This window comes from Trachemys scripta, chromosome 19, assembly GCF_013100865.1.
Source record: "Trachemys scripta elegans isolate TJP31775 chromosome 19, CAS_Tse_1.0, whole genome shotgun sequence".
Classification (NCBI taxonomy): domain Eukaryota; kingdom Metazoa; phylum Chordata; order Testudines; family Emydidae; genus Trachemys; species Trachemys scripta.
Window position 1 is genome coordinate 15,113,187 of NC_048316.1, and position 27,631 is coordinate 15,140,817.

The following is a 27,631-nucleotide window of genomic DNA, read 5'->3' on the forward strand; positions in this document are numbered from 1 at the left end:
ACAGCCGGCCCCGCGCGCCCCTTTCCGCGAGGAGGCTGCCCCCTACGCCGCCGTTAGCTCCAACACAAATAGCTGACGCTGCCCGGGAGAGGATTTTTCTCTCTCACTCAGGCGCCCAAAGGGCAGCCCCTGCGGGCGAGGCCCCGCCTCGCGGCGGGTCTGTGACGGCGGCGCGCTGCCTGTCGGGATAGGCTCGGCCTCGGAGCAGCTTCCGGGCTCGGACCATGACGGCCGGTGCTTGGCCGTGGCTGCTGCTCCTGGCTCCCCTGGCGGCCGCGGTCTACGAGGATCAAGTGGGCAAGTTCGACTGGTGGGTGCTGGGGCCACATCCGGGTATTTAATCCCCCCGCCCCTGGGGTGGGGGTCTGGGGATCTTCCCCCCACCACCGTCCCCTGGGTCTGGGCATCCCCCCCGTCCCTTGGGCATCCCCCCTGCCTCCTGGGGTGGGGGTCTGGGCATGCCCCCCACTGTCCCCTGGGTCTGGGCATCCCCCCACTGTCCCCTGGGGTGGGGGTCTAGGCATCCCCCCACTGTCCCCTGGGTCTGGGCATCCCCCCACTGTCCCCTAGGGTGGGGGTCTGGGGATCCCCCCCATCCCCTGGGCATCCCCCCCCTGCCTCCTGGAGTGGGGGTCTGGGGATCTCCCCCCCACTGTCCCCTGGGTCTGGGCATGCCCCCCACTGTCCCCTGGGGTGGGGGTCTAGGGATCTCCCCCCACACACACACACTGTCCCCTTGGGCTGGGCATCCCCCCCACCGTCCCCTGGGGTGGGGGTCTGGGGATCTCCCCCCCCCACACTGTCCCCTGGGTCTGGGCATCCCCCCCACTGCCCCTTGGGGGGGCTGGGAATCCCCCCCACAACTCCTTGGGGTGGGGTGCTGGGCAGCTGCCGTCACCCCACTGTTCTCTTGGGCAAGAGGGGCTGTGTCCGGGTATCTCCTGCCCATCCCTGGGGTGAGCTGAGGAGAAGCAAGTACTGAGCATTGCCCTATTTTAGCTCGAGTCCGACCCAGCTGCCAGACTGGGTTTGAAGTGGGTAGAACTGCTGCAGCTGAGCTGAGCTTCGGGAGATGAGCAGGAGCCTGCTGGGAGCTGAGCTCTGCCCCTGGCCCCGAGCTGGCTTGCCTGCGTCACTGTCACGGGCGCTGGTATCTCTGGGGGGAGAACGCGTCCCCCAACCTTGCCAGGGCCGTGTGAGAGCCCCAGCTATAGAAATATCTGTAGGGAACAGGCCTGCACTGGCCATCGGAAAAGTGCATTAGCTGACCAGGTATTAGTCCTACTGTCTAGGATTTAGCGCCCTTTGCCTCAGGAAGCTGCTCCCTGTCTCCCTTTTCTCTAGGGATAGCTGAGGATGTCGATTTCTGCTTCTCATCTCACTGGGGAGGAAGAAAATGACCTTTGCACAGCAGTGGTTTTCAACCTAAAGAGACAGGACTATAGGAATTGCCATATTGACTCACACCCAAGGTCCATCTAGTTCAAAGTCTTGTCTCTGACAGTGGCCAGTTTTGTAGGAAGGAGTAAGAACCACACAGCAGGCAGACATGAACCTTGAGGCTTAACATCCCTTCCAGAATGATACAAAACTACTTAAGATAGCTAAGTCCCAAGCAGACTGCGAAGAGCTACAAAAGGATCTCTCAAAACTGGGTGATTGGGCAACAAAATGGCAGATGAAATTCAGTGTTGATAAATGCAAAGTAATGCATTAGAAAACATAATCACAACTATATATATCATAGAATATCAGGATTGGAAGGGACCTTGGGAGGTCATGTAGTCCAACCCCCTGCTCAAAGCAGGGCCAATCCCCAGTCAAATTTTTGCCCCAGATCCCTAAATGGCCCCCTCAAGGATTGAATTAACAACCCTGGGTTTAGCAGGCCAATGCTCAAACCACTGAGCTATCCCTCTCCCAAAATGATGGGGCCTAAATTAGCTGTTACCACTCAAGAAAGAGATCTTGGAGTCATTGTGGATAGTTCTCTGAAAACATCCACTCAATGTGCAGTGGCAGTCAAAAAAAGGGGTAGATAATAAAATAGAAAATATATTGTCTCTGTATAATCCATGGTACACCCACATGTTGAATACTGCATGCAGATGTGGTCGTCCCATCTCAAAAAACATATATTGGAATTGAAAAAAGGTTCAGAAAAGGGTAATAAAAATGATTAGAGGTATGGAATGGCTGCCATATGAGGAGAGATTAATAAGACTGGGACTTTTCACCTTGGAAAAGAGACAACAAAGGGGGATATAATAGAGGTCTATAAAATCATGACTGGTGTGGAGAAAGTAAATAAGGAAATGTTATTTACTCCTTCTCATAACACAAGAACTAGGGGTCACCAAATGAAATTAATAGGCAGCAGGTTTAAAACAAACAAAAGGAAGTATTTTTTTCACACAACACACAGTCAACCCGTGGAACTCCTTGCCAGAGGATGTTGTGAAGGCCAAGACTAACAGGGTTCCAAAAAGAACTAGATAAGTTAATGGAGGATAGGTCCATCAATGGCGTCCCTAACTTCTGTTTACTAAAAGCTGGGAATGGGTGACAGGCTGGATTGCTTGATGATTACCTGTTCCGTTCATTCTCTCTGGGGCACCTGGCATTGGCTACTGTCGGAAGACAGGATACTGGGCTAGATGGATATTTGGCCTGACCCAGTATGGCCTTTCTTATGTTCTTAATGTTTGTTTTTATTAATTATGACGACTCTGGATATTCTTGATATCCATATAAATATCTAGTCCCATTTTGGATATTGTAAAGATGGGTTCTTGCAGGTTGTCAGAGATTGACATTTATTTCCAGTCTCTTTCAAAGTGCTCATTTCACATCCATGGTGTCCTAAAACACGTTCTCCAGCAAAGTTATCCAATTCTGATGTGACCTACTGAGTAAAGCAATGGATGGGGATTCAGGAGACCTGGGTTCTAATTCTGGCTGTCACTGGCCTGCTGAGTGATCTTGAGTAAATCATGTAATGGATCCTATGCCTCAGTTTCCCCATCTGTAAAGTGGGGATAGGGATGCTTATATCCTTCGGGCTTTGAGGTCTATTGATGCAAAGTGCTGTATAAGAGCTAAATATTATTAATAAACATTTATTACATGTCTCTTCTCAGTTGCATGTTTGTGGGTCAGATGGTAGAAATCCGTTGATGCTATCTAATATGCAGAGAGCTCTGTGAAGAATTTAATATGGCCCCAAAAGAGCTTTGAAGACCAGTGACTTCCTCTTTGCAAGAGGCCGTCTTAATAGAAGCAGCGCATGACAGCTCTTTTCATTGATAATAATACATTGTTTGCTTTGGTGGTATTTAGTGAAGATGCAAGAATGAGACTGGTTATACTGCAGTGCAACAGTTCATCTTTTTCAGTTCTTGTTAATGAATGTAGAATATTAGACACTTCGTTTTCTTTGTGTGAATTTCCTAGCAGCAGATTTGACATGGCGCTCCAAAATCTCACAAAATTCCTTTCTTGCTCGTTTACACTCAATTTCTCTCTTCTTTTACATTGAACTCCCCTTTCCCCCTCAAAAGAAGGATTATAGTAGTGTTGTGGTTGCCCTCTGTCAGTCCTTAATAGTTGCAGCTAGTGCCACCATGTTGTTTGTGTTCTGTCCACCTGTGTTAATTTTAATCCCCCTTTCCCCATTTTTCAGAAGGTTAAGTGGAAAGGGTTCTTTTTTCACACCTTCTTTGATTTTCCTGTTCCTTAGGAGGCAGCAGTATGTGGGAAAACTCAAGTTTTCTTCCTTGGAAGCTTCACAGGGCTCCAAGAAGCTTATTGTGGCTACTGAGAAGAATGTGATGGCTGCTTTGAATTCCAGGAATGGAGAAATCTGTGAGTGAACTGTTGTTTTATGACTCGGGAATCTGCTATTTGTGTGGGAACTAATGCACACGGGACCAAAATTGAGCCCTGGCATACATTAGAAGTTACTCCTGCTTACAGCAAAGCTAACTTTTGGCACATAGTTCATTTTAAGGGTTGCGGGGTGGTTAACTAGACATGACTTTATTTTCCCTGGAGACAAGGAATTTTTAAAAATATTCTTATCAATTTTATTTAATTTTTTTCATTCTTAGTGGCTTCATTTCCGACTTTCGAGTATAAACTTGTTAGGTGCTGGCATGACTAGTCTGTTCTTGACCAATACAGTGGGACCAAGAACTGAATGGGGCATGAAGACTGAAGTTCTCTCTCATCCCTAGAGGTGGTCTTGCTGGATAAGATTTGAGGCACATTGGAAGGGCCGTTTTGAGGAAGCTTGCATTGGCACTATCTATACTGTACTTGGCCCGTGGTTAGATAGAGGATGTCAGTCTGTGGCACTGCCAGTTGATACCTTTCTTCTGCATGAAATACCCCAGGGGAAAAAATCATTCCCACTTTACTCCTTGTTCCTTTCAGTGTGGCGTCATGTGGACAAGGGGACTCCTGAAGGAGCAGTAGATGCCATGCTGATTCATGGACAGGGTAAGCAAAGCATTTAGCCTTTCCTGTGTGATGAGTGTTCATTCCCATTACAGACATCCAGCCAAGTTTGGACAGAGGGCTAAATTTCCTAGAGCTAATAGTCATGGTGAGCCTGTAGTGGATACAGGTGCAGTGTTAAAGATTGTGTCATTTACTCCATGGCCTGTTCTCTTCTAGTTACATGAGGATAATTTCCTGCTTATCTGCTCTGTTTAATTTACCACTTGGTGCTATCAGGATCACGGCTACACAAAGATTCTTTTGTGACTGTGCATGACATTAGGAATTCTGGACTCCTAGTGCTAAGAGTATAAGTGAACCATAAAGCCTGAAATCCTCTGCACGTTATACAAATAAAATGACTTTCCTGACTATGAAGCAGACCAGGTGTCTTCTGGGCCGTGGTTGATATGTAATGTTCTATCCATAACAATGGAAGAGCAAGTAACCTGGAGGATGAGCAGGGAATTGAATAAAGAAACCAATATAAAAATATTTGATTTGTTATTCTCTCCTCCCGGCCAGATGCCATCACTCTGTCTAATGGCGGGCGCATTTTGCGTTCCTGGGAGACAAACATTGGAGGGCTGAACTGGGAGACATCACTGGACACTGGCAGGTGGGAAATCTTCAGCGGGCTTGCCGCTATACCCTTTGGAGAGGGCAATTTGCCTTCTTTGTGCGTAGTTGTGTTTTAGGGACAATGTCAATTACATAACTCCTCGCTTAACGTTGTAGTTCTGTTCCTGAAAAATTCTACTTTAAGTGAAACGATGTTAAGCGAATCCACTTTCCCCTTAAGAATTGATGTAAATAGGGGGGTTAGGTTCCAGGGAAATATTTTTCACCAGACAAGACTATATTTTATATATATACACATATACACAGTATAAGTTTTAAACAAACAATTTAATACTTACACAGCAGTGATGATTGTGAAGCTTAATGGTGGTGAAGTCAGAGGGTGGAAGAGGGTGGGATATTTTCTAGAAGCAGAATGGTAAATGATGAACTAGCACTTGGCTGAGCCCTCAAAGGTTAACACGTTGTTAATGTAGCCTCATACTCTACAAGGCAGCAGGAATGGAGGGAGGGGAGATAGCATGGCAGAGAGAGATAAAGATGCACACGTGCATTGCCCCTTTAAGTAGGCTTACCCCACTCTAGGTAGATTGCCTTTTTAAGTAGATCAGCAAGTTGAGACAGCAGCTGCTGCCAGCAGGCTCTCTCGTCTTGAGCCCTGTTCGTGTCTCTGTGGAAATGGGTAAAGTAGTGGTGGGGAGGGGGACACCCTGACATTAGCCCCTTGCACAGCAAGCAGGAGGTTCCTGGGAGCAGCTCCAAGGCAGAGGGCAGGAGCAGCACACGGCAGTGGGGGGAGGGGGCAGCTGAACTGCCTGGCAATTGCTAGCCTGCTGGGTGGCTGCCGCACTGGGAACTTAGGGGAGCAGGCAGCTGATGGGGGAGCTGCCAGTCCACCCTGGTTCCAAGCCCCCACCACTAGCTCCAATGCTGCTCTTTCTGCAAGCTGTGGACAAAGCTGCCAAACAACGTTATCAGGGAGCATTGCACAACTTTAAACGAGCATGTTCTCTAATTGATCAGCAACGTAACAATGAAACAACGTTAACCGGGGTGACTTAAGTGAGGAGTTACTGTAGCTATGAGGGTCATAAAGTAACCCTTGTGGGAATATTGTAGAGATGCTGAATTTTGCAGTCGTTTACCTCAAGTAGGACTAATGCTATAGCCTATAACCATGCAAAATTCTCACTTGCTTGAAGTGAATAGTGGGTTACATTTTGTATCTGGGCTGATACATTTTCATGACTATTTTGCAATGCTGAAGTGGGGGCAGGGGGTTTATACATAGTCTACATTTATTGGAGGTGGAAGATCGAAATCCTTTACTTATACATAAGCTTCCCCTATCAGTGTGCAACGTTCTGGACCTGGAGACGCCACTTTGGCTTGATGGGATGGTTGGTCTTCAGTCCCATCCTTGCCCTCTCCGCGGTGATCAGCAGTTAGAGCTTCAGTCAGTGCCAACTGTTATGGTGGTTTGGTCGCACAATATTAACTATATCTAGGTAAGAGTAGCTATTTTTAAGAAAAATGTGTGTGTTGTGCCAGCTACCAGGGTGCAGAAGAGCAGGGCTGTTGTCTATAATTCTAGTGTTGCTATGACTCCACAAACTGGGTAAAGTCTCTCTAAGTATTACCGTCTCACCCTCTGTCTCTGACCTGTGCTTAGTTTCCAGATGGCTAGTTTGGTGGGGTTCCAGGACACAGTGAAATATTTGGCCGTCCTGAAGAAGGCTGCCCTTTCTCTTCATTACCTCTCCAACGGCCATCAGAAATGGGTGGAGCATTTACCAGAAAGGTACAAATCCAAACCAAGGATAGATCACTGACTCTCAAACTTGTCTTAAGGGGGAGAGGACCCTTTTGCTTCTGAAAATGTTGTGCATAGTATCTCATGAGGGGGTTGGGGGGTTGCATCCATTTCCTGCACCTATGAGAGTATAGACTCTTTAGGAGGGGGACCTTGCACTCCACTGTATGAAAGAGAAAATATGAGCACTATTTGGGTAATTGGTGGGGAGGGAGGGAAGAGGGTCTTTTTGTGCATAAAGACAGGAGCACATCCATTTCTATTTACTGATTTTAGTGCAGGCAAATTACAGACCAACTGACAGCATTGTGATTTATGCACTGTATGGTACTAACATGGACTTGTGATAAAGTGATCATATGGTATCTTGGGGCTCGTCTACACTTCAAAGCCAATTCAGATTAAGATAGGGTGTGAATTTAAAGAGCAGAAGCTATTCCTGAATTAGTCCATGTGTAGACAAACCTTTAAGTTAGTGGAACAAAATAGGTCAGGAGGTGACATCTCTTATGGAGAAAAAGCAATCTACGAATAAACTAAGCATATTAACCTGAACAATCCAGTTTGTGCTATTAGTAGCAGCTTCCAGTCAGAAAACAGGGGCCCACCCAGGTGTGGGAGTCCTCTTGTAATATACAGGAATGTTCTAATGTGATTGACTTCCGAAGGAAGATTAAAACGACTAAATAGTTATAACTAGGCTAAACAGTGATCGCTAAATGAGACCTGACCATATTCCAGTGACTGAGGCCAGTGGGAGAGGGAGGATGAAACTAGGTTACCTGAAGGGAGGAGGTGGAGTTGATAGGGGAAAAACTTTCTAATGGTGAATCTGTGAAATAGCCTCCCAAGGGAAGTGGAGGAAGTCCTGTTGCCTGAGACACCTACTATCCTGCACTGGCCTGAGAAGGCTAAGGGGAGGATGGACAAAATGACACAATAAGTCGTCTTCATCAATACTGTCTCTGGGTTTTCAATGTGCTTAACTGCAGGAGGTGATGGCTGAAGGGGAGGAGTCCCTAAAACATTTATTTGTGTTGATGGGCAAAAATTCTCCTGTTGGGCGATGCACCCAGTCTTTCCTTGTGAGACCCGGGATGACATTGAATAGGATCCTAGAGCAGGGGGCTTTACGGGTAGCTCTGGGCAACTATTGGAGAAGACGATTCATTGCTGCTTCTCCTCTTGCAGTGAGCGGATCCAGTACCAGCTGGTGTATTCGTATGGAACCGGGGTAGTACGTGCACTTGGAGTTGCTCCTCGAAGCCATTTGAACATTGTAACCTTCAGTGTAGAAGATGGCGAAATTACAAAACAGGTAGAATTGATGCATGGTGTCAGCTCGTCACGAGGTTGGCTCTAGTGTGGATCCAATTTAACAAAAGCTCCCATCTGGATAAATGTAATGTGATGTCTTGGGAAGTTAATTGCATTGCTGGCACATAGGTCAAAATGTCATCCTGTCTCCATGGGATGTCTCATGGGCCTGGAAGGAGACTTCACAACTGCATCTCCCAGACACAGGGCTTTCAGAACATAGTAAAGTTGAGATCAACCCGGGTAATCTCCGGATGGATGGCAGTTTACCCAAGGTTACAAAATCCTGGCTTTATGGGTATCCCCTGGGGAAGATCCACTGTTCATTGATAAATGGGATTCTCCTGCTTTTTCACACAGGCCTTTGTTAGTGTGACTAAGTTTAGAAGTGAAATGTAACATTAAGCCTTTGATATCACACACTGGCTGGCAAGATACAGGCTCCTTGCAAACAGACACAATCAAAGCTCTTTCTGGAATTTCTTTGTGGGGTTTTCCAACTGCTGCCTCTCTCCCTTTATTGCCCTGCAGCTAAGAGTGGCAGCCCCCTGGATGAAGAGCCTAAGTGGTGCCTGTGGTGTGGTGGGCGAGGCAGTGCTGGTGTGTGCTGACTCTGACACACAGTCCCTCTATGCTTTATCCCTGGAGACTGAGCAAGAAATGAAGCAGATCCCACTGCAGGTGAGCGATCCTGAAATAGTCTTGCATGTAAGCGGACATCAGACTAATTTGGAGGAGGGAAAGGGAGATCACATCGCTTCCATGTAATGGTTGCTTATGGGGTGATGATTTTAGCTCTTTAAATCTTGTTTTTTGTCGTATCATGGGAAGTAATCCATCCTGCATCCCAGACCTCCGCACTACGGCTTCATGTTCAATCAGATACGGACTAACGCTTCATACAGGTTGTATTGTTAGTGAGGAAAGGGATGTGTGTGATCGAATTGTGTAATAAGTTTCCATCTTGCCATGTTTGCTTGTTCCTCTTTTCAGGCCCTTGACCTAGAATTTGCCGACCGTTTCCAGCCCAGGATTTTGTCCACTAAGCCCAATCCTGCCAGTGCTTCACGGGCTCAGTTCTTCCTGCAGCTGGCTCCAAGTCACTTCACACTGCTGCAGTACAGAAACGGGCTGCTAAGCCTCGTCCGGGACTTCCAGCAGGTAAACAGAATGAACCTAGCTGCAGATCTCTGAATAGAAGAGATGAACTACAGCAGAAATTCAGAGGATTGACTGTTTGGCTGGCTCCATCCATCAGTAAAACCAGAACCTCCATCAAGTATGCACTAAGCATTCTGAACAAGCTGCTGAAGCTCAGGTGTCAATCATACTTTCTATAGCATTGGTTGAACCTATGTACGGTAGCAGTTAAACTATGTAACATCAGTTCAGGGGGATCCAGTTTCTGACAATTCTCACCAAGGTGTGAGTTTACTAATGCAGGGTCTGTGCTGAGTCAAGAGGTGGTTTGCTGCTAGAAAGCACCTCAATGACCAGTGGTTCTAGTACATTTAATACTGCTGGTGGTAGTTCTAGTGGACCAGAAATATTTGAAATGACCGTTTCAGATTCAGTGCAGTATTGTCTACAAGAGACTGGCCAGTTGGGGATGGGCTCAGTGATCTAATAGGTTTCTAGAAATTAGCAATGGAAAAGACCATCTTTTCCCCATTAGGTTCTTTTCTTCCTTTCTTTGACTTTGATGGTAGCTTTCCATCTCTTATGCTTCTGAGTTTCATCTTTCACATTTAATGGTGTTACTGTTATGGGTGGGAAACCTGTTAGTCCTCAACTCCGAAGACTCAGGCAAAGCATGCTAGTGTGAAAATCACCACCACAGGTGAGATCACCTCAGTGGCAGCGCCTGGAATTTTGCCAGGCTTCTGACTGGTCAATGCTAAAGGTTACTGGACCCCAGCGTGAACCTTCTCTTCAGTGGTTGTACCAGAGATTGCTTCACTTCCTTGTAGTGAAACTTACCAGAGTCCTTCAATCTGTCAGAATTGCTTGGTATGCTGAAAATGAACTGACCTGTTGGGGAGGAGGGATAGCTCAGTGGTTTGAGCATTGGCCTGCTAAACCGAGGGTTGTGAGTTCAATCCTTGAGGGGACCACTTGGGGATCTGGGGCAAAATCAGTACTTGGTCCTGCTAGTGAAGGCAGGGGGCTGGACTCAATGATCTTTCAAGGTCCCTTCCAGTTCTAGGAGATGGGATATCTCCATTAATTAAAAATTAATTTTTTTATTTAAATTCGGCTGAAATTGTTCTAAACCAAATGAGAATTAAGTCCTCTGCACAAACGTGTTCTTATCTCCCCTGCCCCCCCCCCCACCCCCTTGTTTTTCAGGCAGCTTTGGTGAACTTTGCAACAACTGGGGAGAAGACGGTGGCTTCTGTCCTGACCTGCAGGAATGAAATGGTTAGTCAGTTGCACAATGGAAATTTCAGATATGCTTCTAGTTGTAAAAATGTGTGGGGTTTTTTAGTTAGTTTGTATTGCTTTTTTACTGTTATAAAGGTTTTGAGGGGCCACCGAAGAGCAGTGTTCTACCACTGTCAGACTGAATGTACCACCTGGACTTAAACACCTTAGGGCACAAGAAGCCCAGGCCGGTAATTCTGATTCAGTCTCCATGGAAGTCGATGGTAAAACGTCTATTGACTTCAATGGGGCCAAGATTTCATCTGTTGTGACTATCCGTATGCAAGCGTCTGTAGAGCTGCTGAGTGCCGAGCAAACTCAAGCTGGACCGTGGTGCAATGAATTTGCAAAGCGAGATGACTCTTAAGGATTGTCTACGCTACGCGACAAAGCACATTAGAGGTAGAGGGCTCCAACGTGCTTCACTCTAACTACCCTGTGTAGTCCCTGCTGGCATGACCTTAAAGGTACCTAGGTCTGTGTTAACATAGTCACTACTACGTTAACGCAAACTAAATACTTTTTAGTTTGCACCAGCAGGCTCTACGTGGGCAGTTGGAACACAGCACATTAGAGTGCTCTGCAAATCACATCCCTCTAATGCGCTTTACCACCCTGTGTAGACAAGCCCTTAGCAAAATAAATACCTTAGTGTTGGGAAGGAAAGTCTGCTGACTAGCTGATATGGTGATGGGTGACTAGACACTATCATTTTAAAAAACAAAATCCTACCTTTTGCACTATTTTAATAACCAAATGCCCTCACCCATTTCTCACTAAGACCAGAGATTATTAAAAATGGAAGACTTAAAACAAAATCCATTTTCTTTTTGGAACCGCTGCTATTTGTTCTTCATTTTTCAAGCTGAGAGGAATGAAAGATCCTAGTCCGTTTCAACTCTGTTTAGTCAATTTCCCAGTCACTTTCATTTTCAGGTTCTCCTGTGCTTAGCACTAGGGGATGAGATAAGGTGGGGGGAAAGCACTCCACAGACTCTGCTGACAGCCTTCGGGTAGCTGGATATTCCTGCCAAAAGCATGAATTAAACAATAGTGATTATTGGCTTTAGAGCGAATACCCAGCTGTAATGAATATGGTCATTTCAGCCTCTCTGAACTAATGAAGCAGGCTGCTTGTCTGCAGAGACAGGTAAACAGCACTACTTCAGGTCTCATTTGGAAGGTTATCATCACAACCCAAAGGGCTAGAAACATAAAACAAGAGAACTTCTATTCTGAAGAAACTGATAGCGGCATCAGATTGCTCCATGATACAGCTTCCCTCCATGCGTGCACCATCTCCTCCCTCCCTACCCACCATCCTTTAGCATGGTGCAAAATCTGTGTTGCAGATGCTACAGGGGAGTTTTTAAAAATCCATTGGGATAGAGAGGGGAAAAAATCATGACATATTTTAATTGGTCTTAGGTTTTGTGTAAGGTATTTTCACACAACCTACATTTTGGGCCACGTTTGACTTGACAGTTTCCATATACAGTAGAACTTCAGACTTACAAACACTAGAGTTATGAACTGACCAGTCAACCACACCCCTCGTTTGGACCCACAAGTATGCAGTCAGGCAGCAGCAGAAACAAACAAACAAAAAAGCAAATACAGGACAGTATTGTGTTAAATGTAAATTACTAAAACAAAGAGAAATTTAAAAAAATTGACAAGGTAAGGAAACTGTCTGTGCTTGTTTCATTTAAATTAAGATTGTTAAAAGCAGCATTTTTCTTTTGCATAGTAAAGTTTTTCAAAGTTGTATTAAGTCAATGTGCAGTTGTAAACTTTAGAAAGAACAACCACTCTGTATGCATCCAAAGAAGTGGGCTGTAGTCCACGAAAGCTTATGCTCTAATAAATTTGTTAGTCTCTAAGGTGCCACAAGTACTCCTGTTCTTTTTGCGGATACAGACTAACACGGCTGCTACTCTGAAACCAACCGTAACTTTTTGTCCAGAGTTACGTACAACCTCCATTCCCCAGGTGTTTGTAACTCTGAGGTTCTAAAGTCTTGTGAGAGGAAGTACCGAGCTCACCACTTGGTTTTTCAATACCACTTGTCGTTTGCAACTGCTGAGCAGGGAGGCAGAACTTGTTCCTGTTAGACACTTAATGTTCTTATGTTTTCCATGCCTTTGTCATGCTCACTAGTTCTCTTTCTGTTCCCATGCTCATTGCAGAAATCTAGAACTCCTGATAAGGCAGACAGCACTTTCGGACATTCCCATAGACAGGTATGGAAAGGAGCCGCTTGTCAGGAATTGTAGGCAGTCTTTGCAATTGACCGGCTATTCCCTTCTCTTGGGTTTGGAAGGCTGAATGGTGGAGTGGGATAGACTATTACTCTGGGGGATCATATTTTTGCATCAGCTCCATGAAACTTTATCCAAAAGCATCTTAAAACTATTCAGTTCCTGAAGCTGTAGGGAACTGGATGAACATGCTACCCTCTCACAGCATTAAATGAAAGATCTGTAGACACCCTTTTCCCCACCTCAAAATGGAAAACTGCTTTTTGAACGTCAAAGTTTATTTCAGAAACAGCACCTCTGTGTAGTTAGGAGAGAGAGCTGTCTGGTATTTGAAACAGGGCATTGGGAGCCAGGACTCCTGATCTCTATTCCCAGATCTACCATTGACTTTCTGTGTGATCTCGTGAAAATTGTGTAGTCTCTGTGCCTCAGTTTACCCTGCAGTTTAATGTGTGCTATACCATCTACCCTGCAGGGGTGCTGACACTCAAATAATTGTTCGTAAAGTGCTTTGAGATCTTCAGAAAAAAGGCATCATAGACCCCTGTTGTGTTCTGTCCAAATGGGCTCAGAATTACAGTAGTTACTCCATGGAAGCATGTGCAGATGGAAATGTCACCTAGAATTTGTTCTCTGTCCCAAACTGGTGTGCTGTTTGTGTTCTGTTAAGCAGCTGTTGGGCTGTGCTCCAGAAATGCCTGCATTTCTGTGGTGGGTGAATTGAGCCTTGTAAATAATCATTTGTGATGAAAAGCGCAGTGTAAGTAGATTATGTGTGTTTAAGTCAGTTTGTCTTTTATAATGCTCTAGGAATTCTTAGCCTGCCCCAACAACACCTACAATATTAACCTGTATTTGGTTGAAACTGGGCAAAGACTGCTGGATACCACGATTACCTTCAGCTTAGAGCAGAGCGGTGCCAGGCCCGAGCAGGTAAGTTAGGAGCCTCTCTCCTGTCGTTGAAAGTGGTCAGAGATGGGCGCATGGAGTTTCTCTTTATATCAGGCTTGGCTGTATCTTGAGGCTTATCAAACTTTTTGCTGCAGCCAAACAGACAAGCCCCTGATTTAAGGTTGGGAAGGATACTAGTTTGGGAGTCAAGGAGATTTGGCTTCTACGTGCCTCTACCACAAACTGCTGTTTGACCGTGGCCAAGTTGCTTCATCTTTCTGCGTCTGTTTCCCCATCTGTAAAAGGGGGTTAGTGAAATTTACCCACCTTTGTAAAACACAAGATCTATAGATGAAAAAGTGCTTCACTTATGACAGCCTTTTCTGACTGGCAGAGCCGGTCAGAGCTCTTTGGGTGATCTGAAGGGGTTGTTGGTAGTGAGAAGATCACCACATGTCACCCATGTTGTTTTTGATCCAGATATGGTGGCATTGCGTATCCCTGGGTTTATAGAGCCTGGCTGTAAGGGCAGGGCAAGGGTAGATTGGGCAGATGGGCGGGACCTCATATAGCAGGGGAGGGCTTGACAACACAGAATAATATTGCCAAGCACAAAACAGCTGCTGCATTTGCCAATGTGGTCTTGGCACTGCTGATGTCTAACTCAGTGCTTTAAAATACCTGAAGTACGAGAGTTGCTGTATGAAACCAGATTCTAGTCTGCCTCTAGGTTTGTGAGAAGTGTACCCCTGAAGGTAGCACCTCATCTATTTGTTGCTTTAGAATAGTGGTACTCAACCTATTTACCATTTTGGGGTGCATATGCAGCTCTCTGTTATGTGGGCTGCAGCCACACAATATATATACTACCTGTATGGCCCTGAGGATGTCACATGGGCTGTAGTGTGTGCTGATTGGGCCGCAAGTGGCCTGCGTGTTGAGAACCACTGCTTTAGGACTTTAAATGTAACAGTGATCTTAAATCCTTTCCTCTTCTCACCTTTGAATTGCATTTCGCTTGTCTAGGGCAGAAGGTTATAATCCTGATCATCTCCTCTTTCCTTGTCTCCCTTTTCCAGCTCTATATCCAGGTCTTTTTGAAGAAAGATGACTCTGTGGGTTACCGAGCGCTGGTGCAAACAGAAGATCACATGCTCATGTTCCTCCAGCAGCCAGGTAAATTGGAACCAGATTGGCTGGTTACCCCTGTCTATAGTGTATCCTCTCTTGGTGCTTCAATAGTGCACATTCAGGGGCAATTGTGTCCAGCCAAGCAGATTCTTTCCTGAGCTAAATCCCATAGAGAAGTGAGAAGACCAGGAATATCCCTCACCCCCACAACTTGAATTTTCCTTCACTACCAGAGCTGAGAATCTGATCCTGCGATGTGCTTTGGTGAAGCAACAGCCTGTTGGCTTTCGCGAGGCTCTGCAGGGTTTCAGGGTTCTGCCCACACAGAACTTATTGCAGGACAGGGACCTGTAGCAGCTATTCCTCGATGCCTTTTTGAAAAGAAAGGAAATTCCTCAGACAAAATATGGTGTTAAACTTTAGGGTGGGGTTAAGAGTCCATTTCTGTTGCTTGAGTCTTTGAGGTCTTGCAAGAATGTTAGAGATTGAACTTCATGTTTTTTGTTGTTGTTGTGGTTTTTTTTTTTTTTTTAACTTTTTTGTTTTTGATGACTCCAACCCTTTTGCAAGCCCTTCAATGCTCAAGTCCCAGGTGTGTTCTTTCAACACTGTCTCTAGTTTAATAAAGTGTGTGGGGGGGTTGTTAGTGATTAAATACCAATGTGTTTGTTGTTGTAGTAGACAGTAAATATCAATATCCAAATTGCTTCAGAAATGTGGCATTTTGCAATTTATTAAACAGCTGTTTACTTTTGTGAAGACCAAACAGAAGATCCTTCAGTCCCAAGTGTTAGGGATATAGCTCTCAATCCATTTCAAGGGACTGGATTTGTAAGATCTTCCTGTCTCCCGATTGCTCTCAGGAACGAATGCAGCACAGATCAGGAAATGCACTTGCTCTTTTCTTTGAATCAGCCTAGGTTGCCTTTTCTTTGCTTCTCTCTAGGAAAAGTTCTATGGAGCAGGGAGGAGTCGTTGGCGGAAGTGGTAAGCTTGGAGATGGTGGATCTACCTCTGACGGGTGCCCAGGCTGAGTTGGAAGGGGAATTCGGAAAGAAAGCAGGTAATAGCCAGGACCTCACTCAGGGTTCCCTCTAATTTTTCCCACCCATGTGTGGAATGAATTTTGTTATGTGCACCAATATGGAGGTGAGGTGTGACACGTCACCTTCATATCAGTGCACATAACAAAATTCATGTGGTGGAGGTGGGGCCGAGAGGTTCGGAGTGTGGGAGGGGGCTCGGGTTGGAGTGCAGGCTCTGGGGTGGGGCCGGAGCTCAGGGGCTCTGGGCTGGTGAAGGGGGTGAGGGGTGCGGGCTCTGGGGTGGGGTCAGGGATGAGGATTTTGGGGTGTAGGATGGTGCTCCAGGGCTATGGTGGGGAAAGAGGACTCCCCCACCAGCCCACTCCTTGCAGCAGCACCTAGGCTGTGGGAAAGAGGTGCCTCTCCCCACCACGGCACCTCCGGGGCTAGGTTTGGGTCGGGGGAGGGGAGACCAGCCCACCCACTGGCGCCTCTATCTTAGCAACAACCTTTCATCGCCCAATGAGAGCCAATCACAAAGCCTTCTCTCCGGGGCCAGGGCATGTGGGCCAGCGCAGACTACAAGTCCCAGCACACATAGTGTCCTGGAGTGGGCGTGCCAGACCGGCAGGAGGTGCGTGATAGTCTGCGCTCCTTCATGGCTCTAAACCAATCAGAACTCTCTCTACCATGAGGCATGAGAATACGAACCAAACAGTGCCTGAGTTGGTGTGAGGATTTGGACCAATTAGCGCCGGGGGGCCGTGGCAGGGTTTGGCCCGTCCCTCCCCCGGCTGTGGCAGGTCTGGGACTGGGGCCGAGGGAGGGGCACCCCTGTCCTGGCTGCAGCAGGTCCCAGGTGGGCGGGTTCCCTGAGTGCCTGCGCGGTGCTAAATAGGCTGCTGCGCGGCCGCGCAGCTTACAGGGAACTCAGGCCCCGCTACGTATAGAGTTGAACTTCTGCAGGGGTCTATTTTATGTTTCTTTGTTTTTTTGTTTTTCATGCTTGTATAGTTTCAATATTCCTCTCCCCAAAGCTGTGAGCTCTCATCCCAGATTTCTTGTGCAGACAGTCTGACCCAAATGAACTAAAATAAACGTGACTTCCAGGTTTTGGGGTAGTCTCTAACTTTTGCATCCTCCTTCTAAAATGAAATCACACATGAAAGCTCTACTAATAGATTTTTCCATATCCCTCTGCGTATAACAGACACAGAGTGATAGGGAATTTACAGCCAGCTTGCCCACTCTTACCAAAATGCTTCTGCTCGATTATTATTATTCTGTATTGTCTTACCCTGAAGACTGAAATATAATTGCCTTTATTGTCTTTCTTGCCATCCGGATCCAGCCATTCAAGGTAACCCAAAGAATCACATGCAGTTCCTTTCCTCTCTTTTGTGACAGCCTTTGCTGGTGGATCTTTGTCCTTCCTGTTTGGTTTCTTTCTCAGAGAAGAGGTAGATTAAGCATAGGACATGGCTCCTAACAGGAAGTCAATTCAGACTTCAGTTGCCAAGATTTGGGTGCTTCTCTGTAAAGATGGCTTCTCTGTTACGCGAGAAGTGAAAGCAGGAGGCGTAAGACCAAGTACACTAGTTCGTTTTAGTTGGGCACTTGCTGGAGAGATAGGGAAAAGACTCTGCACATGGCAGTGTTGCAGCTTGCAGGAAAGCTAGATTTGAGGCGAGCGGAGTGCCTGCTGAAGGGGGATATGGCAGTGTGTATTTAGGGGCTTGGCAGGCGAAGGAGCTTCTATGATGGTCATGGGATATAATCTGATCCAGGTGTCATGAAAGGTGAGGCAGAATTTTCTTAACTAATATATACATGTGTGGCAGCACATGACTTTTACAGACTGAGGCAGTGGTCTGATTTGCTGTGCTGTGTGTATATTTCCCCTGCAGTGCACCACTGCTTGTTGCGCTAACCGTTGTCACTGACTTGTTTGCAGACGGCTTGCTGGGGATGTTTCTGAAGCGCCTCTCCTCCCAGCTCATCCTGCTGCAGGCCTGGACTGCACATCTCTGGAAGATGTTCTATGATGCCAGGAAGCCACGGAGCCAGATTAAGAATGAGATCAATATCGACAACTTGGCGAGAGATGAGTTCAACCTACAGAAAATGATGGTGATGGTCACTGCCGCAGGAAAGGTGAGGAAGCCAGGGACTGGAAGCCATTCCTGGAAATGGAGCATGTCGTCCTGGCAATGGTGAGGGGGGATTCAGTGCTGAGGCTGTGGTGGGAAAGGTGTCAGAAGACCAGCAGAGTGTCTTGTAGTGGAGGAGGGAACCCAAAGCGGAATGCAACATGTAGGTGTGAAAGACACGCTGTTACATACATTGGCTTTTCTTTTTGTCTCTTTGCTTCAGCTCTTTGGTATTGAAAGCAGCTCTGGCACCATCCTATGGAAGCAATACCTACTGAACGTGAGGCCTGGCTCCTCCTTTAAACTGATGGTCCAGAGAACAACGGCCCACTTCCCCCACCCCCCACAGTGTACGCTGCTTGTTAAGGACAAGGTGAGTCCCTCACACACTCACACACCTCGGATGGGTTTTACCTCCCCATAGTGAAAAATCCACCGTGTTAAAATGTTTAGATTTGCTTTTTAAATGCTTTAAACGATGACCAAAAAAAAAAAATCATTCACCCAATTGCTTTGTCCACTACATGAAGTAGAAAATCAGGGCCTGTGTAGGCTAGTTAAATAGGAAAGGCTTTCCTTCTGCTGGTCACACGACCGTATATACTCCACAGAAAATAAAAACACTCTTACTTATTTTGGTGACATTCTGGACAGGCCATGATAGGATCTCATTAGAATTTTATACATCTTATGTGAACACTATGGGATCAGCAGAGATGAGGTGATTTGAGTGCACAGCGTATTCATCTGTAGGGTAAGGAGCACAGTGAAGGGAGAAAGGAGGTATAGACAGTTAAATCCAAATATAAACCAAGACAGCAGGTAACTTCATATGCTAGAAGAACAACCACCCTTCTCTGTGTTTGCCCTAACTAGTTTCCCATCCTGTTGTCTGTTTCAGGAGACCAAAATGAGCTCTCTCTATGTCTTTAACCCCATCTTTGGGAAGTGGAGTCAGGTGGCTCCCCCTGTTCTGAAGCGTCCAATTCTTCAGTCTTTGCTTCTGCCCATCATGGATCAAGATTATGCCAAAGTGCTGCTTCTGATTGATGATGAATACAAGGTAATTTTGTTCCTAGGGCAAAACGCTCTCCATCTGCAGGATAAATATCTCCCCCGTCAAGGCAAGAAATAAGAACGTTGTCAAGTCATAGTCCACAAAGGGAATGAGACTGACTTCAAGGGACTTCATCAAGATAAAACACACATTTAAAGCCATTTCCTTCTCTTTGTCACTAATAACCCCATTAGATTAACATAGAAACTTTAAAATCTAACTTGCTCTTTGTTGTTCTTGCACTTTGTTTACCTCTTCCATTTCATTCCGCTTGTACCATGAAACCAAGGTCGTTGTCTGCACTCTTGGCTCTAGTCAATGTAACTCTCTCCTGGCTCTTGTGCGCTGGGCGGCATAGTGCCATTTGTTTTATTTGGTCCTCTAATAGTGCAGGCGAGAGCTGCATCCCAAACCTGACTATTTTCATTGCAATTGAAAGAGAGTCACGAGAACCTATTTAGTCACGTTCGCATTTGAAACCCCCCATGGTTTTTAAAACAAATGCTAAATTTTCAATCTGCGCTAAATTGACTCTACCCCTCTTTTTGGCCTCCCGGTGCAGAGGTAAAATAGAGCAAGTCGCTGGCTTACAGACCAGGAAGCCGTGTTTCAAACACAGGCCACAGTCCCCTCCCCAGTGCAGATTCCCTATGGACCTCTTTATGTGGATGGTAAATGGCTTATATGCTTGCCAGGCAAAAATATAAATCATTTATTGAACAGGGAAGGGTAGTGTTAGCTTCCCTATTACCCAGGGTGCCTCTGCCCTTGTTTAGCCAAATTCATCCTTAATTAAATCAGTGGAATTTACATCTATAGTAAATTGGGCCCAGTAAGGTTAACTGGACTAGCATACTTATATATGTGAGACTAAAAATTGATAACTAATGTCTTTGTTTAAACTCTTCTTTATCTTCCCAGGTTACAGCTTTCCCAGCAACTAAAAACATCCTCCGCCAGTTAGAGGAAATAGCCCACTCCGTCTTTTTTTATATAGTGGATGCTGAACAGGGCAAACTCTCTGGTTTCCGGCTGCTAAAGGTATAGAAGATGCTCTGTGCTATGTAAGAAGTGACATGTTCATCCCGCAGAGTGTATGTATGGTGGATCGTTGCTGTCATGATTTGGGTTTGATGTATAAGAAGTAGAGCTGGGTATAGACTTCTGCCAGTTCTCAAAAGCTTCCTAAAATCTTTGTAAACTCATAGTTATAAATAGTCTTTACTGAAGAATCCTGACAGGTCTGCATCTGCAGTTTGGTGAGATTCCATAAGAGGGAGCAGTTCTCCCATACAGTATTTCCCTGTTAAGATGCACTTTGGAGCCGAGACGAGATGAGAGCACAGTAGTTCAAGTAATCCTTCCCACCCAGCTCCCCACAATCTATTGCCTATTCTGAGAACTAGTTTGGCTGCCCTAGACAATGGGCAGAGAAAGCATGTGCTCTTCCTCTTGTAAAAAGTGTTGACACCTGTTCCCGATCCTCTAAATCAGCGGTTCTCAACTGGGGGTCCATGGCTCCCTGGGGCTCCATGAACCCTTTCAGGGGGGCTGTGGGGCCCCACTGCTGAAACCCTGAGCTCCGGGGCCCCCCCATGGGGCTGAAGCTAGGTGCAGCCTGGGGCTGAAGCCCTGGTGCTCCCCCCCCCCAGTGCACTACTCTATTCTAGGAGGAATCTCCCTATGTCCTGTAAATGGAGATTGTGTCTTTCAGAGGGTCAGGAAACCTTATTTTGCATCTTGACTCCGCTGTAGGATCTGACAACAGAGGAGAGCTGGCAGATGACCATCCCAACTGAAGTGCAGAGAATAGTGATTGTGAAGGGGAAGAGATCAAATGAGCATGTACACTCCCAAGGCCGTGTGATGGGCGATCGCAGCGTCCTCTATAAGGTACTGCAGACCTTGTTAGCTGAGCTTTGGTGGCTGTGAGCTGTATACTAAGGTTTCCATGGAACTTGGCATGGAATCATCAGGGAGCTGATACCCACCTCGTAGGCTTGCAGACACTAAGCGTGTTTTAAAAGCAAAACACTTAAAGTGGTTGGAAAGATATTTTTGCCCGCTGTGCTGTCATCTTGAGCTGTCTGCCGTATAGAGGTAGCCCATATATTAGCAACAAAGGTAACAAGTCTAACTTGCTATTTATTATCTTCCTGATCCTTTTTTTAGACCAATGCTGAGGTCAAGAGAAAGGGGGAGAAGGGGTGGGGAAAAATAATGGGTCTTAATGTCCATCCTGGGATGCATTCACACTTGTCCAGGAACTAATCCTGGATTTGCTATGGTCCTCTCATGCTTCCCAATGGTGGTGGTCCTCCGTCAAACAATTCTAGCCGAGCAGTGGTGTTATGAGCGTCCAGCTGAGAGATTGGTTTGGAAGTGGACTGGAGATTAATGACCTTAGGTAAGCAGAGACCAAGTGAGTAACAGAACCATTGAGCGTGGTCTCCAGGAGGATGTCGCTGGCTGCTGCATTCTTGTAGAACTGCATCCCAGGAAGAACAGGTGGAGCATCCCAAGTTGGAGGAGCTGCCTGTCCGGGTGGGCGATATTGCAAGTGAAGTATTGCATATCAATGCACTTGCCTTTGGGGAAGATTTTAAAACAAGTGTCTGATAAACTTTTGTTCTTTTCTCTTCTGATTGGGGAACAATTCAAAGCCCATTTCTAGCACTGCTGGGCCTGAGTCCTGACCCAAAATGGGACAATTGGTGCCAAGTTTCTGCATACACATCAGTGGCTCTAAACTTTACTGGCAGACAGGAGAAGCTGAATTTTGGAAGAGGAAATTTTCCTCTATAAATGTTTTCGGACGACCATGGGGGTATCATGACAGCTGCGACTGATTATAAATGTGTCTTGATGATTTGTGCTGTTAACAGACATCTTATTGCCTCCATCTTTGGTTACATAGATCTGGGATAAGCTGCACAGATTGCCACTGGCACAATGGTTATAAACTAGGGGCTTCCCCACATCTCTTTCTTTGTCCTTGTTATAGTCTTTGAACCCTAACCTGCTGGCAGTGGTAACGGAGAGCACGGATACGCACCATGAACGCACCTTCATTGGAATCTATCTGATTGATGGAGTCACAGGCCGGATCATCCACTCTTCGGTGCAGAAGAAAGCAAAGGGACCCGTCCACATTGTCCACTCAGAGAACTGGGTGGTGGTAAGGAAAAGTTATTGCTTGTAATCCTTTAGATTTGAGATCTGGAGGCAACTGCCTATGCTGCCCAGGGAACGCTCCCCGACTCCATGCCAGTGACTGTCCAGCTACCCTCTGTGTGAATTGACTTGTGCTGGAGCATTCTGCTCTGTCCTCTTGAACAGTTTCTTCCCCTCTTGTCTCAGTACCAGTACTGGAATACTAAGGCACGCCGGAATGAGTTCACTGTGCTAGAGCTGTACGAAGGGACGGAGCAGTATAACGCCACAGCCTTCAGTTCCCTTGACCGCCCACTGTTGCCTCAGGTCCTCCAGCAGGCTTATATCTTCCCATCTGCCATCAGTGCCATGGAGGCCACCATCACTGAACGTGGCATCACCAGTCGTCACTTGCTCAGTAAGAACTGGGTTAGGGCAGGGTGGAGGGATTGGGTTACATGTGTGTCAAATTTTGTATTCAAGAAAAGGTCACTACAGTATCTAGGGCAATCGTCGGCCATGACGGTCCCAGGGGCTGCGTGAGAGAAAAGTGTATTTTTAAAGTTAGCCTGTGATTTGAAGAAATAGTGCAGCCACCGCCCTTCCCTTGACGTAAATCGTGGTGCATGCTACTCTCTCCTGTGTGCATTCAGACATTGCTGCTGTCTTCATGGGCTGGGCCTTCGCCTTTCACTCATGAGCTGCCTTTAGAGCAACAACAGTATTCAGCCTAGCCCTCTGCTTGCTTCCACACACCCTCCCTCATCCCTGAGGAGTGGACTCGGAAAGCTCTCTCTGGCATGCCTCAGGAGGACTATTGGATTAGCCATCAGAGAGTGCGGTCAGAAATGGTCATTTCTAAGAGATGATTTTTTTTTTTAATGCGCAGTTGGGCTTCCCTCTGGGGCAATTCTCTCCCTTCCAAAGGGTCTGCTGGATCCTCGACGCCCAGAGATCCCTACAGAACAAAGCAGGTAAGCAAAACGCTGTGGCAGTAATCCCCCTTCCCAGGCACCTGCCAGAAGTGGGAAGGCTGGGTGTTTTAATGCCTGAGTCTGGAGTAGATTAATTTATCAGTTCTGTCTGGCCAGATTCTGAGTAATTCTTACTCTAAATTTAGAGAGGCTGTTGTCTTCATTGGCCATTGGACTGCTTTACTGCCAGTCCAGGTGTGAATAAATTAGTCTGTAACACGGTAGTCCAGAGGGCTATCAAAAAGCACCTATTAGCATCATACTAGTGACTAGTATTCTACAAAATTATCTACGGTTTTTAGAGCGATACTTTAACTGATTTATTCCTATGGCCTTGAACCTGGTTGGTTGGTGTCTCAGACTTCAGAAGGAGGTGGACGCTACCCTAATTACAGTATGTTCTGAGCTATCAGTTTGTCTCCCTCTTCCTAATAGCCTTTACCAAGCACCATGTGTGAATGACTAAATTATCTGTATAAAGATTCTAATGTGATACATTCTAATTGTATCACCAGACTTGAGTTCCAGATAACAGGCTGCTTAGGGATTTACCCACTGTGCTGTGCTTGGTTGGGTTTTGAGATCTCTCAAATGCCTTTCAGGGAAGAAAATTTGATTCCATATTCCCCAGATGTCCAGATCCATGCTGAGAGGTTCATCAACTACAATCAAACCATATCTAGAATGAGAGGGATTTACACTGCCCCCTCTGGCTTAGAGTCCACATGCCTGGTGAGTCTAGGTTAGGGTTTTTTTTTTTTTTTTTTTTGTAAAGCATGATGGGGGATACAACAGTATGCCATCACACCCCCTTTCAGGGAAGGTATGTAACTTCAAGCCTTGTTATAAATCATTGCTTAATGATTTCCTGAACTGTGCTTTGCTTGATCAGAATCATAGGGATGGGCCTCTTACTAGGACTAAGATTTTGTCATGGATGGTTTTAGTTAAAGTCAGGGACAGGTCACAGGCAATAAAGATTAATTCATGGAAGCCTGTGACCTGTCTCTAACTTTTACTAAAAATATCCATGATAAAATGGGAAGGGACTGGGCAGCTTCGGGGTGGCTGGGAGCTCTGGGGCCCCCCACCACCCATGGGGGCTAAGCTCTAGGGTCCACCTGCCCCTCCCAGCGCCTGTGGAGCTGCGGGGGCCCCCACTTCCCCACTGCGGCAGCCGGGGAGCTGTGGGGGTACACTGCCTCAGGCGGCAGGGGTACCTTACAACTCCCTGCCCCTGCGGGAGGCGGTGAAACCCTGCAGCTCCCAGCTGCTGGGGCTGAAGTCATGGATTCCGTGACTTCCACGACCTCTGTGACAAAATCGTAGCCTTATCTTTTATTAATGTATCTGGATTTCTGCTTGAAGCTGCCGTAACAACTGGTGGTCTCACTTCTTTAGGTTGTTGCATATGGCCTGGACATCTTCCAAACCAGAGTCTACCCATCCAAGCAGTTTGATGTTCTGAAAGATGACTATGACTATGTGCTGATAAGTAGTGTCCTTTTTGGACTGGTTTTTGCCACTATGATTACAAAGAGACTTGCTCAGGTGAAGCTGCTGAATCGTGCATGGCGGTAAGCACATGGGCGAAGGGAACACTGAGGGAACCGGTGAGGCTGGAGAACAGGCTGGCTGGGATTCTGAGTAGCTGATCATCTGCTGGAGTGCACACCACAACTGGGTTTAATTATATGTTATAAATTGTACTGTTGTGATGGAGGCAAGTATTTATATCACATTTCTGCTGGAAACATTGATGGGAAGAGCTGCCAGTGGAAGAAAAATATGCTTCACCTGGGAAGAATTCTACCCAATGGCAAGGAATTGACTACAAAGTAACATCCATCTGTCCAGGACTTCATTGAATCAGTGTGAAAAAACCTTCTACGTTTTTTTTTTCTTCAAAGCGCTAAGATGATCACATCACTTTCCATGAAAAACCTTCCCCACCTTTAGCTAAGATTGATATCAAAATACTAAAGATGTATTTCTCCCCCACTTCTGGGGTGCACTTTGAGACCAGTTGATGGCCTACCTCTTCCCTACACCAACCATTCTTGAAATCTTGGAGGAGAATCCTAGATTCACCACAGCTCTGATTGGAAAGCTAGGTTTTGTAAATGCGAGCTGCTGTACATAGGGGGCATGGGAAGAGGGGATGTTCGTAAATTAGCCAAGAGAATATTCACAAAATGAGGCATGCAAATTTAGGACTGATTGATCAAACCTTTTAAGTAAATTATAGCAATGGGGAAGGAGTTCAAGGACAGATGATGCTTACTTAAGGTCTCCATATTCTTTATTTATTGTGACTGCACTGTATGGTCCTTTTCTGCTTTTTAATCTTTCAAATGGTTGCACAACACAGACCTCATCAATTGGATATTTCTGGGAAAGTTTTTTTTTCTCTGGTAAAAAAGTAAATATTTCGAAGGGTTTAGCAAACCTGAGAGATGCTGCGAAGTTGCACCTAAAAACATCCCACCTTTTATGCTATTTTGCCAAACAGCTAAGTGACAACTTGAAACTAGGTTTAAAAATATTGTGATTTAGGAGTAAAGAAGCCTGCAATTTGTTTTCCCTCTATGTATCAAGGATGTTCATTCTTGGTATGTAGTAATATTCAGTATCTAATTTTAAATTGGAATAAGTTTTTACAATTATTTGTAACTCTTTGGGACATAAAGTGCTAACATTGGTTCTGAACCTCCTGTGTACTGAAATGGTTGCAACTTGGCACATGAAGCAAAGGGCTTTGTTGCCTTGGAAGCCTTACTGATTTATGTTTGGCTGAGATGTGATCAGATAACCAGATACTGTAACAAACTAGATCTTGTTTTTAACTGTGAAACTGGTCCACGGTTGTTTTGTGTGAAAGAGTGTGGGCAGAAAGGATGAGGAATATGATGTCATTTCTGCGTAGTGGAGAGCAGGTTATCTAAATAAAAGTAATTTGATCAGTATCTATAAGCATGTTTGAATTTTCTGTTAGAGCTTTTTGATTGGTATCTGTAGTTTACTTGTAAGTTAAGTATTTCTCCTTTTCTCCATTCAAAAAATGCAAAGACACTTGTTAAATCACTTAAGTGTAAACAAGGGGTAGTGGTGATGGCCTCTACCCCACTGCACATAATGTCAGTGTCTACCAGGTAAGTCTGGACATAGGTAGTGGGATGTACCTCTCTTTTGAGCACTGCATAACAATCAAAATGAAAACAACAAAAAAACAAATTATCCTCTAACTTCTTTTAAAAACTTGCAACTAATTAATATTCCAGATCCCTTACCTTTCATCTGAGAATCTCATTACTTTAAGGATTAGTAAATTAGAGGTCACAATACAACCACGTGGCAGCTAATTAGCCTTACCAATTTTAAAGAAGGGAGAACTGAGGCTCGGAGACTTTATGAATAGCTTGAGGCACCTAGCATGTTACTAGCTGTGTGAGAGTAGAACTCAGCAGTCCTGACTCAGTGGTACCTGCTTGAACCAGTAGGAGTACTCTTGCCTCATGAAAACAATGTAAAAATAAATGTGCTTAGTACTGAAAAGAATGCCAAAGAAAACATAATGCCTGCCACAAGGAAGTTTACACTCTAGGAGACAAAAGAAAACTACAGTTGGTGAGGACACAGCTCATCACATATCTTCTGAATACAAACAAAAGGATGTTTGGTGTTATAGTTCAGATCACTGTTTGGTATTCCGAGGCATTACAGTAATACAATCAAGGATAAGAGCCCCATTGTATGAGGCACTGTTCAGAGAAGCATTAAGGAAGACAGCCCTGCTCTCTGGCGTAGGGATTATGTGGCCAGGGGCCTTAAAGACCAAGACAAGGAGCTAGTATGTCTTTACCTTTTACTCCCCTTTTCTTTGGTTTCTTTCTAATTGCTTAAAGTAGCTTCTTTATACCTCAAGTATCAGAGGGGTAGCCGTGTTAGTCTGAATCTGTAAAAAGCAACAAAGGGTCCTGTGGCACCTTTGAGACTAACAGAAGTACTGGGAGCATAAGCTTTCGTGGGTAAGAACCTCACTTCTTCAGATGCAAGTCTTTATACCTGTTTTACAAATGCTAAGAGGGAGGAAGTGCCCATACCTACTTTTGTTAACAGCACCCATCTCTCGGTGATATCACAAGTGTCAGACTCTTAAACCTTGCCCAAGCGTTACACTTTAAATAACCCCAAACCGAGCTGTGCTATGCCCTTTGATTAGACTGTGTGCTAAAGATGAACTAGGTAGAGTGAAAGCGAACGGGGCAGGAGTTACAGCTGGGTAGGTTGAGACACTTGGAGTAGCAGTGCCTGGGACTGACCCAGCAGCAGCGAGCTGACAGCCAGTCCTAG

The 27,631-nt window shown here is 45.7% G+C and overlaps 1 protein-coding gene across 1 annotated transcript; it reads left to right on the forward strand.

Annotated features, from left to right (window-relative positions):
* The first annotated feature begins 160 nt into the window (after nt 1-160).
* Nucleotides 161-26,251, forward strand: EMC1 (ER membrane protein complex subunit 1). The gene is made up of 23 exons (XM_034753211.1): nt 161-310; nt 3,740-3,864; nt 4,435-4,500; nt 5,026-5,119; nt 6,755-6,883; nt 8,087-8,213; nt 8,744-8,893; nt 9,206-9,373; nt 10,562-10,633; nt 12,826-12,879; nt 13,708-13,830; nt 14,868-14,964; nt 15,866-15,982; nt 17,899-18,098; nt 18,318-18,467; nt 18,996-19,157; nt 20,073-20,192; nt 20,907-21,044; nt 22,156-22,329; nt 22,512-22,722; nt 23,194-23,278; nt 23,881-24,010; nt 24,680-26,251. The coding sequence occupies exons 1-23, from the start codon at nt 225-227 to the stop codon at nt 24,857-24,859; spliced, it is 2,958 nt and encodes a 985-aa protein (XP_034609102.1). The 5' UTR covers nt 161-224; the 3' UTR covers nt 24,860-26,251.
* The last annotated feature ends 1,380 nt before the right edge of the window (nt 26,252-27,631 follow it).